The sequence below is a fragment of the Antechinus flavipes genome, chromosome 1 (genome assembly GCF_016432865.1).
Source record: "Antechinus flavipes isolate AdamAnt ecotype Samford, QLD, Australia chromosome 1, AdamAnt_v2, whole genome shotgun sequence".
Lineage (NCBI taxonomy): Eukaryota > Metazoa > Chordata > Mammalia > Dasyuromorphia > Dasyuridae > Antechinus > Antechinus flavipes.
Genome location: NC_067398.1, coordinates 713426237 through 713445948, shown reverse-complemented (window position 1 = coordinate 713445948; position 19712 = coordinate 713426237). Strand labels below are relative to the sequence as shown.

The following is a 19712-nucleotide window of genomic DNA, read 5'->3' as shown; positions in this document are numbered from 1 at the left end:
CAGGGATTATGAATATTACAATACTACTATGATATGTTTCCAAGTTAGAATTTGAGTTGTTTGTGGACAAGGTCCTACTGTTCCCTGGCATCCAGTTTGTAAGTTTTTAAGTGAGCATAGTCTGGGGACTGATTAATATCGTCATGTTTTAGAGGAAAACTTAGCAGGTTATAGGCCTATTGATATGGAACTAAAGAACTATAAAATGAGCAGAAAGGATTCTGGGCACAATGTATCAATGTTGTACTGAAAAAAACCACCATACTTTTAATTGTGGTCTTGAATTCTATCAATATGAAAATTATATAAATCTCCACTACTATACAAGATTATGGTTTTCAGATATAATTTTCAGAACAAAGAGTAGAAGAGATTTGAGGAAAATCTCAGGAAAAGCCTTTTATCCAGGTTTCATGATATACAAGGTCCTCTTAAGTTTGGATTCCTAACCAGTTAGACTGTAAAGTTACCTTTGCAAAGTGATGGTTCTGGAGTTTAGGATGCTTTTTATTTTTTATTTTTATTTTTTTGATTATTTATTTTATAATAACTTTTTATTGACAGAACCCACACCAGGGTAATTTTTTTACAATATTATCCCTTGCACTCACTTCTGTTCTGATTTTTCCCCTCCCTCCCTCCACCCCCTCCCCTAGATGGCAAGCAGTCCTATATATGTTAAATATGTTGCAGTATATAGGATGCTTTTAAAAAAGCCACCCCTGAACCTCTCTAACTGATTGATCTCTGCCCAGGCAGTGCCATACCTTGCAGTCATGTATCTTTGCCACCTTAAAATCATATAGCTTTGCTTTTGACCCTATGGCTGATCGCTGGCCAGCTTTGTTGAATTTTTGATTGTAGCATTCCTTGTCTTGGCACCTTTCCTATTTACACATAGAGTCCCAGTCTGCTTTAGATCTTTCTTGTCTTTTATTTGGCTGCTGCTGCCACCCCTGTCGCCGCTGCTGCCACCCCTGTCGCTGCTGCCACCCCTGTCGCCGCTGCCGCCACCTCCTCCTCCTCTTCCTCTTCTTCCTCCTCCTCCTCCTCTTCCTCCACTTTCTCCTTCTCCTTCTCCTCTTTCTCAAGGTTTTCCTTCTTCTCCTGCCCCTCCTTCTCTTCTTCTTCCTCTTCCTTTTCTTCCTCCTCCTCCCCTTCCTGTAATATAATATACATGAATGTTATACAATCATTTAAACATTTCCATATTAGTCATGTTGTGAAAGAAAAATCAGAACAAAAGAGAAAAACTACAAGAAAAGAAAGGTGAAAATAGCATCTTTTGTTTTGCATTCAGATATAGATGGCATTTTTCAACCCAAGTTTCAACCCATTTTTAACCAAGTATTACTGAGAAGAGCTAAGTCTGTCATAGTTGTACAATGTTCACCTGGTTCTGCTCACTTCACTCAGCATCAGTTCATGTAAGTTACAGATTTTTCTGAAATCAGCCCGTTCATTTCTTATAGAACAATAGCATTTCATTAATTCATACACTATAGCTTATTCAGCCATTTTCCAATTGATGGGCATCTACTCAATTTTCAACTCCTTGCCACTATAAAAAGAGCTGCTATAATGTTTTTTGTACACATGGATGCTTTCCCCTCTTTTATGATATCTTTGGGATACTGACCCAGTAGTGACACTGCTGGATCAAAGGGAATGAACATTTTCTAGCTTTTTGTGCATAGTTTCAAATTGCTCTCCAGAAAGCTGCATCATGCATCAGTTCACAACTCCACCAACAATGCATTAGCATCCCAGTTTTCCCACATCCCCTCCAAAATTTATCTTTATCTTTTCCTGTCGTCTTAGCCAATTTGATAGGTATGAGGTGATAATTTAGAGTTGTTTTAATGTGCATTTCTCTGGAGTACTTTTTCATATGAATATAGGTGACTTTAATTTCTTATCTGAAAATTGTCTATTCATAACCTTTGACCACTTGTCAGTTAGGGAGTGGCTTATATTCGTATACATTTGACTCAGTTCTCTATTTTAGAAATTAGACTTTTATTAGAAACCCTAGTTGTAAAAATTGTTTCTCATCTTCTGCTTCTCTTTTCATCTTGGCTACATTGGTATTTTAAATTTAATGTAATCAAAATTATTCATTTTGCATTTCATAACATCTCTATTTCTTGTTTGAATTTAAATTCCTCCCTTCTCCAAAGATCTGATAGGTAAACTATCTTACTTTCCTAATTTGCTTATAGATTCATTCTTTATGTCTAAATCATGAGCCCATTTTGACCTTTTCCTGATATAATGTGTGAGATGTTGGTCAATGCCTAATTTCTACCATACTATATTCCAATTATCCCAGCAATTTTGTTGTGAGTTCTTATCCTAGAAGATGAGTCTATGGGTTTACCAAGCATTAGATTACTTTAATCATTGACTATTGTGTCTTGTGTACCTAACCAATTCCACTGATCCATGGCCCTATTTCTTAGTTGCCCACCACTTTTGTGGAGTCTTCTGTTCAGCAGCTGCCTGGTGTTCCATAGTGACTTGGCGTTATTTCTAGGGTAAAATGCAAAGGGTTCTTCAGGCATTTGGAACTTTTCACAATGTGATTCAGAGATGGATTCTGAGAATGGTTCCCATTCCCACCTTCTATTCTAGTCCACTTGCTGACCTGCATAGCTAGAATCTCCTCCCCCTCATCCCAACAGCATCATGTCACAGCCCACCCACCCCCATGCCAGGAATGTTCTCTCCACTCAGCTCTGCTGGGTAGACTCCCTGGCCTTCTTCAAGTCTCAGCTCAGCTCCTGTTTTCTTCCTGCACAGGAAGGGCACTTCCTAAACTGCTCAGTTGTTAGTGTAGCCTTTGTATTTATTCTCTATATCTAGATAAGAGCTATTTGCACATATGCTGTTCCGGCCCCCTCCCCAAAACCTCTTTGAGGGTTCTCAAAAATGAGACAGTTCCAGTTAGGGATGCCAGTAAAAAGCCCTGCTTGGCTTAGTGCAATCCTGGCAGGTGGGGAGTGCTCAATAAATGCTTCGTGATTTGGGAAAGCAAGCCATTCTTTTATAACAATAGACATTCATGTAGGGTTTAAGTTTAAGAAATGTGCTATAATCATTATTTCATTTAATCCTCACCATTCCATTGGATGGGGTAAAGATGAAGAGTATTCCAGCAGGGGAGTCAATAGCTTCCAAAAGTCTAAGATGTGTATGTGATGTGCACATAAAGGTCAGTTAGCTTCTGAAAGTGACTGTACCTGTCATGAAGGGTTTAAATGATAGATGGCAGCAAGTCAGAGGGACCAGAGAGTCATCCTTAAAGCTAGAAAGAGCTGCCTCTGATGCATCCCAGTTGTGTGTGACCCTGGGCAAGGGTCCTGTGGATATGTTAAACTAGAAAGTGCAGAGATGCTGCTGCTTTAGAGTAATAGAGCTTACTCACCTGAAGGTTCCCTACATCTCTGCATTTTATTTTACAAATTTTTGTTAATTTAAAAAACTTCTGGGCTTATACATCCCAAAAAGGCATGTACAAAATTGAACAGAAAATGATTCTATATAAGACCAAAAATCTTATCATGTGCAGCTTTTAAAATGTATACAATAAATCCAACACATTCTTTTCTTTTTTTTTTTTAAATTTAATTTTATTTAATAATAACTTTGTATTGACAGAATCCATGCCAGGATAATTTTTACACAGCATTATCCCTTGCAATCACTTATGTTTCGTTTTTTCCCCTCCCTCCCTCCTCCCCCCCCCCGCCAAGATGGCAAGCAGTCCTATATATGTTAAATATGTTGCAGTATATCCTAGATACAATACATATTTGCAGAACCGAACAGTTCTCCCGCTGCACAGGGAGAATTGGATTCAGAAGGCAAAAATAACTCGGGAAGAAAATCAAAAATCAAACAGTTCACATTCATTTCCCAGTATTCCTTCTTTGGGTGTAGCTGTTTCTGTCCATCATTTCTCCAATGAAACTCAGTTAAGTCTCTTTGTCAGAGAAATCCACTTCCATCAGAATACATCCTCATACAATATCGTTGTCGAAGCAACACATTATTTTCAAAGCTATTTTGCTTGTCTTTCATTTAGAATGTCCTTCTGATCTCTTCTGTGCATTTTCTTTAAAAGCTTCAGTGGAGCAGTTTTCTTTTCTTTCTTGGCAACACTCTCACTGGTCTCTCTCTCCCACTCATTTTTGTTTACCTGCAATTAAGAAAAGAAAAAAAGACCCTTGTGACAAATGAACATAATCAGGAAAAATAAATCCACACATTTTCACATCCTAAAGTCCATGTTTCCTTTAGCAGTTTAAATTCATCACCTTTTTATCAGGAGGTCAGCAGCAAACTTCATCATTGCTCCTCTAAAGTTATAGTTGGTTATTTCATTGGTCAAAGGTCTAAGACTTTCAAAATTGGTTTTCCTTCCAATGTTGTGATTATTTACTTTGTTCTCCTGGTTCCACTCACTTTACTTTGCATCAAATTATGCATATCTTTTCAAGTTTCTCTGAAACCAATCCTCTCATACCCTCTTTCATTTCTTATGGTGCTATATAATATTCTAGTCTATTAATATACCATAATTTGTTTAGTCATTTTCTAGTTTATGGTACCTCCTTAGTTTACATTTTTTTTTGCTACACAAAAAGGGCTATTATAAGTATCTTTGGAATTATGTCTTTTTTCTTTTTTTTCTTTGACATTTTTGGTGTCTGTCTTTTAAAATAATAGCATTTCTAGAAGTTGGTGGGGAGTTTTTAGGATATTATCTGAGCTTCCCCCAGTTTCCCTCAGCTTTCTTCAAAATCAATGCTAGATCAAGCCTCTGAATGTATTTTGGAGTAACAGAACTCACAAACATTATTAGATGAAGGAGAAAATACTGCAAGCAGCCAGAAAGAAACAATTCAGATATTAAGGAGCTACAATCAAGATCTAGGACTTAGCAGCTTCCATGTTAAAAGTTTGTAGAGCCTGGAATACAAAGGAGCTTGGACTACAACCAAGAATCAACTACCCAGAAAAATTAAGCATTATCTTTTAGGGGAAAAGATAGACACTCAATGAAATAGGGATTTTCATTCATTTCTGATGAAAAGACCAGAGCTGATCAGAAAATTTGATTTTCAAATACAAAACTCAAGAGAAGCATAAAAAGATAAACAGGGAAGAAAAAGGAAAAAACCTTTTTTTTTTAAAGGTTAAAATGCTTACATCTCTACATGGGAAGATCATACTTGTAACTCTTGAGAACTGTATCTTTGTCAGGACAGTTAGAAGGGATAGAGTTAGAGGATATAGATATAAGTTGACTTCAATGTGATATTATAAAAAAGAAATTAGGGATAGAAAAAGGATCATAATGGGGGAAGAGAAAAGGGGAAATTAAATGGAGTAAATTACATCATATGAAGAGACACAAAAGACCTATTACAATTGAGGGAAAGAAGAAGAGGGAATGAGCATTGTTTGAATCATAATCTCATTGGATTTGGCTCAAAAAGGGAATAACGTACATAGTTAATTTGACATAGAAATTTGTCTCACCTTAAAAGGAAGTAGGAGAGGAAGGAGGAAAGGAAAGAGGGAATTAATAGAAGGGAGAGAAGTAAAAGGAGAAAGGAATAAGAAATAGGAGGATGAAAAAAAGGAGGTAAGATTGAAGGAGGTAGTGGTCAGAAGTAAAACACTGGTGAGGAGGGAAAGGGTGAAAAGACAGAAAAAGTATAACCTGGGAAAAATAGGATGGTGGGTAATACAGAGGTAATAATAATTCTGGCTGTGAATGTGACTGGGATGAACTCTCCCATAAAAGGGAAGCAGAGTGGATGCAAAGTCAGAATCTCACAATATGTTGTTTACAAGAAACACATTGGAAGCAGAGATACATACAAAGTAAAGGTACAAGGCTGGAGCAGAATCTATTCTTCTGAAGTAAAAAAAGCAGAGGTAGTGTTCCTGATCTCAGACCAGGCAAAAGCAGAAATAGATCTAATTTAAAAAGATAAGGAATGAAACTGCCTCTTGTTAAAGGGAACCATAAATAATGAAATGATATCACTACTACATATGCACCAAGTGTCATAGTATCCAGGTTCTTTAGAGAAGTTGAGGGAGTTACAGGAAGAAATAGACAAATACTAGTGGATCTCAACGCCCTCTTTCAGAACTAGATAAATCTAATCACAAAATAAATAAGAAAGAAGTTAAGGAAATTAATAGAATTTTAGAAAAGTTAGGTGTGATAGACCTTTGGAGAAAATTGAATGAGGATAGAAAGGATTGTACCTTTTTTTCAGCAGCATATGACATCTACACAAAAAGTGGCCATGTATTAGGAGATAAAAACCTCACAATCAAATGCAGAAGGCCAGAGATAGTAAATGCATCCTTTCCAGATCATGATGCAACAGAAATTATGTGTAATAAATGGAAAAATAGACCCAAAATTAATTGCTAAGTAAATAATCAAATCCTAAAGAATGAGTGGATCAAACAAAAAAAAAAAATCATAGGACCATTCAGTAATTTCATCCAAGAGAATGACAATTATGAGAAAATATACTAAAACTTATAGGATTTAGCCAAAACAATTTTTAGTTTTATATCTCTAGCTGTTTAAATGAATAAAATAGAAAAAGAGAAGATCAATGAATTGGTCACACAACTAAAAAAGCTAGAAAAAGAAATTAAAACCCTTAAGTAAATACCAAATTATAAATTCTGAAAATCAAAAAATAGATTAGTAAAAGTAAAAATAAGAAAACTATTGAACTAATTAATGAATAAGATTAAGAGTTAATTTTATGAAAAAGCCAACAAGTAGAGAAGCCTTTGGTTAATTTGATTAGAAAAAGGAAAGAAACCAAATTAACAGGATCAAAAGTGAAAAGGGTGAATTTACCACCAATGTAGAAGAAATTAAAGCAATAATTAGAAATTATTTTGCCCAATTGTATGTCAATTAATCTTACAATATAAGTGAAGTAGTGAATATTTACAAAAAATTAGATTGCCCAGATTAACAGATAAGGAAATAAAATACTTAAATTGTATCATTTTAGAAAAAAAGAAATTGAACATGTCATTACTGAATATCCTAAGAGGAAACACTCCAGGGCCAGATGGTTTTACTACCAAACATTTAAAGAACAATTAATTCTAATACTATATAAAAATATTTGGAAAAATGGAGGAAGGAGTCCTACCAAATCCTTTTTATGACACAGATGTTACCTAAACCAGGAAAGGCCAAAACAGAGAAAGAAAATTATCGACCAGTTTCCCCAATAAATATTGATACAAAAATCTTAAACAAAATATTAGCAAAGAGATTACAGCAACTTATCGCCAGGATAATAAACTATGACCCAGTGGATTTATACCAGGAATGCAGAGCTGGTTCAAATTCAGGAAAACCATCAGCATAATTGACCATATCAATAACCAAACTAACAGAAATAATATGATTATCTCATTTATTGAGAATAAGAAGCTCCAGAACATCCTTGTCATCTGTGTGATGACAGCTGTGACTCAGCAGGAGGCAAGGGAGTGCAGATCCTGTTTGCCAGAAGGAATCTAGAATGCACTAGGATAAAATCTTAGGCAAGACTGGACGTTTTTGTCATTGTTGCGAATGAAGGGAAGAGCTCCATAAAAGTAGACTGGTTTGGGAAGTGAACAACTGGTTAAGAAGATGGCCTAAGAAGAGGATTTCAATATCGTTTATCACAACATAAAATAATGAGCTGGGGTGAGGGGCACATATGCCTCTAATCCTGCTGCGAAAGGCTGAAACTGCCAGAGTTCTCAGCTGTAGGAGGATTGAAGATGATCAGGAGCAGAGGGGGAGCAGGATGGGGTACCATCTGCCTAGGAGAGGAGAACCCATCCGGGTTGGGAATAGAGCAGATCAGAACTTCCACATCACTAAGAAGTGTGGAATCTGGCTGAGTGTGGCTGCTGTGTGGTACTGCCAGCCTGAGTCTGATAAGAACTGGTATGTGTGTGTGTGTGTGTGTGTGTATGTGTGTGTGTGTGAGTGTGAATGTGTGAAATGTAGAGTTCTCTGTAGAAAATTCCCTGAAACTCAAGGAATAGCTGCTGGTGCATTCCCCTGTGTGTGGTGATTCATCTGAAGGATCCTATCCATTGGAAGGTTCTCTGCAGGAACCTAAAAGTTCCTCAGTGGATTCCTGGGTTGCATGGAAAGTCTAGAGGTGATTTGCATTTTCAAGACTTCCTAGCCTGATGCCATCGTCTCATAATATATAAATTGCATATATTTATGTATCATATTGGTTGGTTGTCGTCCTATGTTCTTGAAGAGGACCAAAATGACATCACTATTTTAGAGTCAAGTTATAGTGTGTCTGACTATGGCTGCTCAGACCAATATGAGCTTGTAATGCTCTGCCACAGATCGGGCACAAATAGTACCTATAAACATTTGGGATAGATTCTCTAACTTTGGACATTTCGTGTTTCTTCTGAGCTAATTCAATTCTGTTTTGCTTGTAGAGCGCAGCACTTTCTCTGATGAGGGCACACCATGCTGGGCCAGTGTCTCCCACTGTTGTGCAATCAGTTCTAAAGTTATTAAGAGAGATCTTGAGAGTGTCCTTGTATCACTTTTTCTGACCACCACGTGAGCTCTTGCCCTGTGTGAGTTCTCCATAAAATAATGACAAATGTACATTTGGCATTCGGACAATGTGGCCAGCCTAGTGGAGCTGTGCTCTCTGCAGTAGAGTTGCAATGCTTGGCAGTTTAGTTCAAGAAAGGACCTTAGGGTCCGGTACCTCATCCTGCCAAAGGATCTTCAGAATCTTCCTAAACAATTCAGATGTAAGAGAGTCAGTTTCCTAGCCTGGCTGGCAAATGGTCCAGGTTCTCAGGCACACGACCATGAGGTCAGCACAAGATGGATGGTTGGTGTTGGCTGATGGAGCACCTGTGTTTTCTTGGTGTTCATTGTTAGGCCAAAATGAGCCCAAGCAGCAGAGAATCGTCCATATTTTGTTGCATCTCAGCTTCAGAGGCTGCACTGAGCGCACAATCATCTGCAAACAAAAAATCATGACCAACGCTCCCTCCACTTTAGTCTTGGTTCGTAGTCTCTTCAGGTTGGAGGATTTACCCTCAGTGCAGTAGCTAGATTTGATCCCTCATTGTTTGTCCTCATTGAAGGCGTTGGACAGCATGGCCGAAAACATCAAGCTAAAATGCAGGGGAGCAAGACCACAGCCTTGTAAGGTGGGGAAGCCGAGAGCATCGCCCATTGTCCAGGACCCGACATGCCTCATGAAATTGTACTATACTGATGAACTTCTCCATGCAACCAAAATTGGAGACAGTTTTCCATAAGCCCTTGTGACTGACAAGAACAAAAGCCTTGCCATGTCTACAAATGTTCTGTACAGATCTCTGCTCTGCCCCGACATCTCTCCTGGAGTTGGTGGGCAGCAAACACCATATTGACTATTCCTTAGTCCCTTCTGCAGTCACGCTGGCTCTCAGGTAGATGACCTTCTTCCAGGTGAAGGATCAGCCTCTTAAGTAGGACTCTGGCAAGAATCTTGCTAGCAATAACTAAAAGATTCCCCTGTGGTTGTCACAGGATGATCTATTCCCTTTACCTTTAGAGAGATGGACAATGGAGACAGCTTTGAACTCCTGGGGCATAAGCTCCTTTTGCCATACAGTCTGGAAAATTCCAGTTAGTTTGTGTATGAGTAATGAACTCCCCACCTTGTAAATCTCAATTAGAATTAAATTTTTTGTAAATCATATATAAATATGATATAAATTATAGTATATACATGATAGGCTTCTGAGAATATATATGATGTAAAATAATACACAGATGCACATATAGAAATATACACACTCACATAATACACACACACACACACACACACACACACACTTATACATTCCATCCTGGATACCATAGATCATAGTGCAAATGAGGAGGAATAATAATAGCAGTAGAAACATGTGGACTCTTACAAGAGAAAAAGTCCAAAGAGTAAGGCTGCAATGAAACCTTGGATTTTTGTGCACAGGTTAAAGAAAAAGTAACAGACAAGATGAACTAGATGTCCCAATAGAAATTTTGGAGATGTCAGTATTTAATTTCATAGGAAATGCTGGAACTTGATGATATGAGAGCTTTCACTTGAATATGACTTTGGAAGGAAAGACATTCTTCTTTTTATTTTCTTTTGTTTTTTAGGATAATAAGATATTTTTATTTTTAAAATTTTTTTCACAAGTATTTATTATTTCTCTCTTATATTGTGCCTCCCCAATTGAATTTTTTTTAAAAGAGAGAAAAACATTAACAGATATGCATAGTTCAGCAAAACAAAGTCCCACACCAGTTATGTTTAGAGGTACAAGTCTTATTCTGCATTTTAACACCAACATCTCCCTGACAAGAGATGGGTAGTTTAAAATTGCATTGATCAGAATTTCAGTCTTTAAAGTTGTTTTTTCTATATAATGTCATCATAAAATGTCATTTTTTTGTTTTCAAAAAAAATTCTCAATATTATTTTATCTTTCCAATTACAAGTAAAGAAAGTTTTCAATATTTGTATTTGTAAATTTTTGAGTTCCAATTTTTTTCTCCCTCCTTTCCTTATCTCCTCACTCCTCAAGACAGCAATCAATCTGATACAGGTTATACACATGCAATCATTTAAACACATTTCCATATTAATCATGTTATAAAAGGAAAATCAGAACAAAAGGGAAAAACCACAAGAAAGAAAAAGCAAACAAAGACAATGAAAATAATATGCTTTGATCAGCATTCAGTTTCCATAGTTCTCTCTCTGGACGCTGATGGCTTTTTCCAACCAAAGTCTATTGGATTTGTCTTATATCACCACATTGCTGAGGAGAACTAAGTCTATCATAGTTGATGTTGCTATTACTGGTTATAATGTTTTCCTGGTTCTTCTCACTTCATTCAGCATCAGTTTGTACAAGTCTTTCCAGGCTTTTCTGAAATCAGCCTGCTCATCATTTCTTATAGAATAATATTTTTTTACATTCATATACCATAACTTATTCAGCCATTCCCTATCTAATGGGCATCCACTCAATTTCCAATTCCTTGCCACCATAAGAAGGAGCTGCACGTTATTTTTGCACATCTTTTATGATGTCGTTGGGATACAGACCCAGTAGTGACACTGCTGGATCAAAGGATATCTAGATATCTGCTGTTGTCTTCTCTGTACCAAACGCAGAATAATTAACTTCTTGATTTGTCTTAATGATAATTTCATTTTTGAAAAGGTAAGGGAATCTTCTGTTTTGGGATGTGATCCTCACCAACAATGAAGAACTTGATCCTCATTGGGAACTTTATGAGGAAGTCATATGAAAGAGGGAAAACCAAGAACGATGTGTCAGTGTTTTGATGAGGAAAATTTAGGTTTGATTTCAGAGAAAAGTTCCTGGCATCTAGATCTATTAGAAGTCGAATTGACTGCCTCTAGAAATAGTGGCATCTGCTCCTTGGAGGTTTTTAGGGAAGCACAGGATAAACATGAAATCACCAAAATTTTTATGTATTGGACTATATGACCTCTGAGTTCTCTTTTAACTCCAGTAGTCTATGATTCAATCTTTCATTTACAAAATTTTGTTTTATTTACTTGACATTTAGGAGACTAATTGACTCCTCTTGGATCTTATGAGGTTTCCATGGTGGTATAGTAAAGTAGTAGGTTTGTAAAACCAGAAATGAACATGGTACTTCAAATGGTCATTGTACAATTTATGGTTCAACTTCTTCCCCTTGGGAAATCTCCAAATACAAGTATTCTTTTTTTTTTTTTTTTTTTTTTTGCTCAAGCAATTATGGTTAAGTGACTTGTCCAGGATCACATAGCTAGAAAGTGTTAAATGTCTGAGGTCAGATTGGAATTCAGGTCATCCTTACTTCAGAGCTGGTGCTCTATCCACTGCACTACCTAGCTGCCCTCAAATACTAGTATTCTTAAGGTCAATGGCAGCAGCCAAATGAGAGCTAGAACTTTTGCAAGCATTTGCTGTTCAAGTTGCTTGAGAAAAGACTCTTTGGCTTTCTCTGTAGCATTTTAGTTGTTGAATTTTAGTTACATCCTTTCACCAGCTCTCTAGAGAAGATTTAGCCAACCTGTTGGAAATTTTCCTATTTGTTTTGTAACTTTTTTTTATTGATCAGGAGAGCACTCCAGGTATCTATCTGTTATCCTCACTCTCCATAAATGACTAAAAAACTTTTCTGCTTAGGCAAAGTATTCCATTCTAGATTCACCCAGAATATCCCATTCTGCTATAAGTAGTGGGAAGGCTACTTCCCTGGCTAGGCATGGGTGTCCTGGGGTTCCGAGTTCTCTAAAGTTCAAGGGTTTGCTACTTGGCTTAGCCCCGTGCTTGGTTCTCCATTTGCTCTGGAAGGATCTCTGTAGCATTCTGTAGGTGCCTTTTTGTATTCTTGGGTTGGACGGCAAGTCTAGAAATTATTCCCTTTATGGTCTAGGAAAGTGGTACATCTCTAAGGTTTTCTAATATGATGTCATTTTCCTACAATTATCTCTTAAAATGCACTTGCTAACTTAATCCTTTGTAATTTATGGCCCTTGGGCACCCCCTTCTCCCACTTTTTGGCTCTTATTATTCATATGGCCATTGAAGTTGGTGGGTATTGCTGCCTTCATAAATCTTATGTACAGGGAGACTGGCTCATTTTTTCATTCTTCTGTACTTTGAAAACAGAGTAAGAGAAATATCTACGTACATATTATATTTCTCCTTTTTCCACTGAAGAAGTCTTGCTCAAAGCAAAGACTATGATTTTTTCTTATTATATGTGCTTATTTTATTTATATCTTTTGTTTGCATATTGGTTAGGTTTGTCCCTTCAACAACCGTCTCTTAACTCCTTTCAGAAAGCTATCCTTATAACTAAGAATATGAAAAGAGAAAGAAAATTCATGAAACCAATAAACACATCAAAAGAAATTTGACATGCCATGTTCTATACCCTTGGAACCCCCAACTTTACAAAGGCACATATCTCTTCTTTGGGGTCACATTTTCTTTATGATTTCAAAACCTTCAATTACAGTTGTTACAAAAAAAGCTTTTCTTCCTGTCAGTATTCTCCTTGGAGTATATACCTAGCAGTAGAATCTCTAGGTCAAAGAATATGAACATTTTAATCACTTTATTTGCATAATTCCAAATTACTTGCATTTAAATATATAAAAATTTCCCCAAAGCACTGTTTTGACTGCATCCTAGAAATTTTGGTATGTTGTTTCATTGTCATTATCCTTAATGAAATTTTTTGTTGTTTGTTTTATTTGTTTCTGACCCACTTATTTTTTTTAGGAGTAGGTTATTTATTTATCAGTTTCAAAATTAATGCTTTAAAGGCCTTTTATTGAATATAATTTTTATTGCATTATGGTCATAAAGGATAGATTTAATATTTCTGCTTTCCTGCCTTTGTGAGATTTTTAAGCTTTAATACATAGTTAAGTCTTTACATGGTGAAGGTACCATGCACAGTTGAGAATATGGATACTCCTTTCAATCCCATTTAGTATTCTCCAGAGGTCTAGCAAAACTTTTTTTTTGGGGGGGGGATTGAGGCAATTGGGATCAAGAGATTTGCCCATGGTTGTATAGCTAGTAAGTATCATAATTAATGCTTTTAAAATCCTGTTCATCTTTTTAAATTCCTTTGTTTATTTTATGGTCAGATTTATTTAAGTCTGAGAAGGGAGTAAATTGGGATTTCCTACAGTATAATTTTACTCTCCATTTTCACCTGTAACTCATTTAACTTTTCCTTCAAGACTTTTGATACTTTGCCACTTGGTGCATGTATATTCATTATTGATATAAATTCATTGTCTATGGCCAGGCTTTTTAAACTGAGGTTTGTGACCCATATGGGATGTCATAACTGAATATAGGGGTCACAAAATTATGCTTTATCAGTAAATGTTTGATTTGTAGATTTATTTTATATACTTATATATTTGGGGTCATATTAATATTTTTCAGGCAAAAAGGAGTCAAGAATGGAAAAAGTTTAAGAAAACCAGGTCCTGACTCAATCTGAGTTTGTTGGGTTATGTGGTTGAGTTTTAATGGATTCCTGTTGGGTTCAGTCACTCTTAGCTTGCTGGGAGCCTCTGCAGGTTTGGGGTAGCTGAACAGCTGACTCCTCCTTGGTTTGGTCTTCTGTCTAGATTATTCTATTATAGGCTTATGTATGGGACCAAAGATATGAATTGAGACCTTTTTCTTTTCTTAAGCTCAGAGTCACACAGATTTGGTTCCCGAACATGTTCCTCACTTCTTACACAGGTAGAGTTCCCTCCTGACCTTGATAATTTCTATCTAGAAACATAACTTGGAACTAGGTAATGGGCAGTAGAGCTGCCCAGTGTCATCTATTGCTCCTCCCAGTGTTGGTTCATATCTTTATGTCCCAGTGGTTGATCCCAGTGCTGTCCTTGGTGCTGAAATGTTCCCTGCTGCTGCTGTGGCGGCCTCTGCCTTCCACCATGCTCTGAACCAGATTCCATTCCAGTGTCTGCAGACTTCTCTGTCTGTCTTTCTAAGTTGCCCACAGCTGGAAAAATGACTCATATGACTCAGGATGATTTTTTTCCCTTGTCATTCACAATCAGAATTTGGTCTAGCACTCTTTCTAGGAGGTAGAATTATAGGTTATAGAGGAGTTAAGGCAAAAAATGTTATCTCTTAGTCTGCCACCATGGCCCCACCCTTCCCAAATTGCTTCCCAGAAAAATTGTACCAATTCTCTGCTCCACTAACAATGTAATTGTGTGCATGTCTTTCCACTATTTCAATTTTCTGTCATTTTTGCTAATTTTTCTCAGTGTGAGATAAAATCTCACAGTTGTTTTGATTTGTTTTTCTGTCATTTTTAGTGATTTTGGGAATGCTTTTGTGTGGCTGTTGTAGTTTAATTGTTTTTCAATCATGTCCAACTCTTTGTGACTCCCTCCTCTTCCTTCTTCTTCTTCATCTCCATCTCCTCCTTCTCCTCTTCCTTCTTCTATTCTCTTACTTTCTCCTTCTATTTTCCTATTCTTCTTTCTCCCCCAAAACTGTCTTTTCATTTTCTTTGACCAGTTCTCTATTGGGCAGTGTTTTTTTGCTTCTGTATGCTTGTTAGTTGGACCTTTGGTTATTTAATTTTAGTGTTTTCAGTCCCTTAATGCTGTATAGATTGATGATTATCTTTTTGTTCATGTACTTTCTCTATGTTTTAAAACTGTTCATAACATTGCCAAGAGGTTGGACCTGGAATTTGTAAGCAATTTTAAGTTATAACACTGTGTTAAATGTGTCAAAACTCTCTGCTTGTTTGACAAGGTTTCTCTCCTTATAGATTCCTCTTTTTGGATCCAAGTCTTTTGGCCGGAGAAGCCCAGATGGACCAGCGCTGAGCAAAGCTGAATTTGTTGAGAAAGTTCGTCAGAGCAACCAGGCCTGTCAGGATGGAGATTTCAACACGGCCATCGTCCTGTATAATGAGGCCCTTGCCGTGGACCCTCAGAACTGTATCTTGTACAGTAATAGGTCTGCAGCTTACCTGAAAATCCAGGAATATCATAAGGCCCTGGATGATGCAATCAAAGCCCGACTTCTAAATCCCAAATGGCCAAAGGTAGGAATCTCATTTATGTGCAGAGAATTCTGATATGTTTATAGTCTTTTTCATGTCAAATTTTGTTGAATATGAAAAGCCATTAAATTTTTGATAGTTTGCATTCCAGTGGACGATGTGATGATTTTATTCAGTTATAATGAGTAAATTCCTTGTCTGTATCTTGAAACATTGTATTTTTTACAGAGGTTAGTTTTTGGTGATGTAGTTATGATTTTTCTTACTTTTTCTTAGTTTCTTGGAAACCTGTTTTTCCTGTTTTGGATTAGGGTCTTGGATCCGATCTTTTGGAAATCTGTATGATGACCATGCTTTTCTTTCAGAACATAGAATTACTAATTCTTATCTGCTTGTTGATAATTTTATTCTCCATATTTTAAAATGATGTTACTTGAATGAAACTACCTCTTATAAATAAATCACCACAATCATCTGGATACCAGCCAGAAAACAAAACAATTTCTCTTTGGCATGTCTTTTATTTTCAGTAGACTTCTATAGCTTTGCTTGGCTTTCTTGTTTTATTTTTTAAAACAATTTCCTAGTACTAGACAAAAGTCTGCTCAAGTTTTATTTTGTTATAGGTCATGAAACCATTTGGAGAAACTTACTTTTCATTCTAGATGTATCATGAATGTTAATACAAATTTTAAAAAATACATTTTTATTGCTATTTTTCATTTTTACACTATAAACATTTTCCCTCTCCTTTGCTTTCTCAGAAATCCATCTCATAAACAAAGAATATCTTTTTTTAGAGAAAAAATGGAAGAAGCAAAAAAAAAATCAGCAAATGTGATGCTGTGTTCCACACCTTTGGATCATACAGCTCTTCAAAATGATGGGGTGGGATTCTGTTCTCATAGCTTTTCTTTGGGACCATGCTTTTTATTTGTAGTGTTGTTTTGTGCTTGTTGATCTTTCTATTTATGTTATAATATTATACATATTTTATGGGCAATATATTTGATAGGCTTTGCAGTGTTTCATCAGGAGCCTGTGGCATTGTTGTATCATTATTGTTATTATCATTTTAGTCCTTCTGCAGTATTTCAAGTATTTTCTTTTTTCATGAGTTGTTACAGTACAGTAACAAGAATTTGTAGAATAAAATATAGAAACTTAAAATCTCCACAGTACTTTTCCTCTTCAGGTATAAATTAGTAGAATTAATTTATCAAGAGTTTGGTGATCATTTATCCTTTATAAAGAATAATAAACTTTTATATTTGTAGAGAGATATGACATGAGGATAGATGAGGAAACTCAAGCTCAGCGAAATTGTCACAGGTCACAAGGGGGCAGTAACAGAACTAGAAGCCTGGAGCTCTTTCTGGACATATTTTAAATTAAAGGATTCTACTGATAACCTCATCAGCTTCAAGGGGTTTAACTACTGTCTTCATAAGATGATCCATAGACTCATAATTGTGTGTGTATGTGAGATATACATGCATATATACACACACTTGTGCAGTGCATCCCCAGGTATGTTTATATACCTTTAATAGTACATGACTATATGTATACCTTTATCTGTACTTATATCCATCTCTCCATCCGTCTCTAGTTTCTTCCTGGAGGTTCAGTCCACCAAATGCTGATTGGATATATTTCCACCTGGATGTCATGGGCACACCTCAGACTCAGCGTGTTTCAGACCTCGGTAGCTTTCCTTGAGCTCCTCCATCTCCCAGAGATGCCGTTTTGTAGCCCTGATACCCGCCCCCTCCCAGTCTCCCAGCCTTACAGCATTATCCTCCATTCTTCACCCTCCCTCACTTTTTTTCACCTTGCTTGTCCCTCATTTGTCAGCTCTTCTTTCACCACATCCAGTCTGACATCTTCTCTCTACTTTCATGGGGACCACTTTTGTTTACCCTCAGAGTCCCACCCAGATTATGGCTCTCCCTGCCTCCAGTCTATCCTACACCCTCATTTTCCTTAGGAGCCCATTTGACCAGACTTCTCTATCAGTCAACTCCTGAGGTTCCCAGTTGCTTTTAGGCTAAGGTACAAACTCTCCTGTTTTGCTTTTACAGCTCTTCCCAACCTGGCCCCAACCTCTCTTTCTAGCCCTCCCTCTGTGGTCCAGCTAAACAGGCCTCTGCTCCTTCCACATCCTAGGCCCTTTCTCATCTCCACGCTTTTGTGTTGGCTATCCCCCATACGTGGATTGTCCCTCCTCCCCTTCACCTCGAGAGTCCCTTTCTTCCTTTAAGATACAACTCAAACACTCTTGTCTGCACAAAGCCTACCCTGGTTTCTCCCTCTTTGGGGACAGTTTGTTTACTTGTTTGGTTATGTCCGATTCTTTGAGACCCCCATGGGCCATAACATGTCTGCCTTCTGTCCTCTGCTACGTCCTGAGTTTCTTATTCTTTGCTCCCATGACAAAATCTAGCATCTCACGCAGGGAAGCTAGAGTTTTCCATTCTTTAGTAGGACTGGAATCAAGGGTGCCAGGGAGCTTTCTGCTCTGAGGGCCACTGGTTTGGGGCAAAATTTCATATTTCTTCTTAGTGGCAGTCAAGTTATTCAGAAACTTCTGAGGAATTAGCAACAAGCAGGCAAGGGAGTTCCACCGAGACAAGAGTGAATATGAGTGTGTGTGAATAGGAACAGGAACTCCCTCAATTAGTGCAGGTTGGCCCCTTGGTAACATTTCCTGAGATTTGCCTAGTCCTGAGAGGTTCAGGCACTTAGCCGGGATGGGTCAGAGGAGGATTCCTGGTTTCCGGGTCAGCTCTCTACTATCTACTTATCCATTTCTATAGTAAACAAAACCTAATTGTCTCTCATTTCCAATTTTGTAGGTTGTAGTGATATTTTTCAGTTGATGTTTGGGAATAAGCAGCATATTCTTGTCAACAGAGTTAGCTATTTTGAATGTTCACTAATTATTCATGATTTTAAGAGAAACTAAGAATCATTGGACATGGGATTTCCTCTCTAAGGGAAACTCTCAGCTGAGGAAACTCAACATAGATCAGAGAATTGCTCAGGTCATTGAGGGGGGAAGGGACTTGTCCAGAGTCATCCAACCAGGGTGTGAGAGGTGACCCTTCAGGCCGGGTCTTCTGGACTCTATCTCACCCCTCCCACCACCCCATGTTATGGAGCAGCTTTGGATGTCTTTGAAACTCAGCTTGACTTTTTGTAATCATCTCTCCTTGGCAAATGTAATGTTTGGGGCTTTTTTTTTAAGTTGCTGAAGTTTAGAGTTTGTCTCCACTTTAGTAGCTGAGAGTTTCTGCCTTGTCCAGTCAGAGTGGGTATGCACAAAGAAGTCTTTGTTCCGTCTTTGTTTAAGACGGAGTGGGTTTTCTTATTACTCAGTGTGACTGGCAGCTCTTCTACTGGGTCCCCTGCAGGGCCTGGGGGATTTTGTTCTTTTTAATTTGTTATTTTACTACTGTTGGTCTAAGAGGAAAATAGCTATTTTTGGGGGGAGAGGAATTTTTCCCATAAATATCAAACTGAGGTAATGTCAGAGTCTCATGTTTCCATGGAAACTAATGGCCTGCATGGTGTAACTGGCTTCTTTAAGATGGGCACCGTGTCCTTAGGAAATGATTCAGGAAGTCTAGCTCACAAAGGAAGTCCGGAACTTGAGGAAACAAGAACTCGGCCATGGACGTGAGCCTTCTTCAGGTGACTGACTTTCTGAGACAATTTGCTTTTTCAGTGTCCTGCCTGAAGTAAGCTGCTATCCGTGTTTTTATAAGGTTGTTAAGGGATAAATACAAAAGCATGTTGAGAAATGTCAGTTGAAGTCATGCCTTTAACTTCTAATTCCCCTGGGCTTTGTGATTGCCACTAGGGAGCATACTTTCATGGCTTGAAGTAAAATGAGAAGACATTTTTTGGATAATTTACACTTGAAAGTGTCAGTACTTTTCATGGCATTTTCTGGTTTTTGTACTTTCAAAGCTTCCTCTCAGGACATTCATTTCACCACTCAGGCAGTATGTAAAATGGAAATGACATAATC

The 19712-nt window shown here is 37.4% G+C and overlaps 1 protein-coding gene across 1 annotated transcript in view; it reads left to right on the top strand.

Annotated features, from left to right (window-relative positions):
• Positions 1 to 19712, top strand: part of LOC127545632 (tetratricopeptide repeat protein 28-like) — a 136496-nt gene that overhangs the window by 23020 nt on the left and 93764 nt on the right. The window contains exon 2 of the mRNA XM_051973039.1: positions 15440 to 15718. Within this exon, the coding sequence (XP_051828999.1) occupies positions 15440 to 15718 (279 nt within the window). The remainder of the gene's footprint in view (positions 1 to 15439; positions 15719 to 19712) is intronic.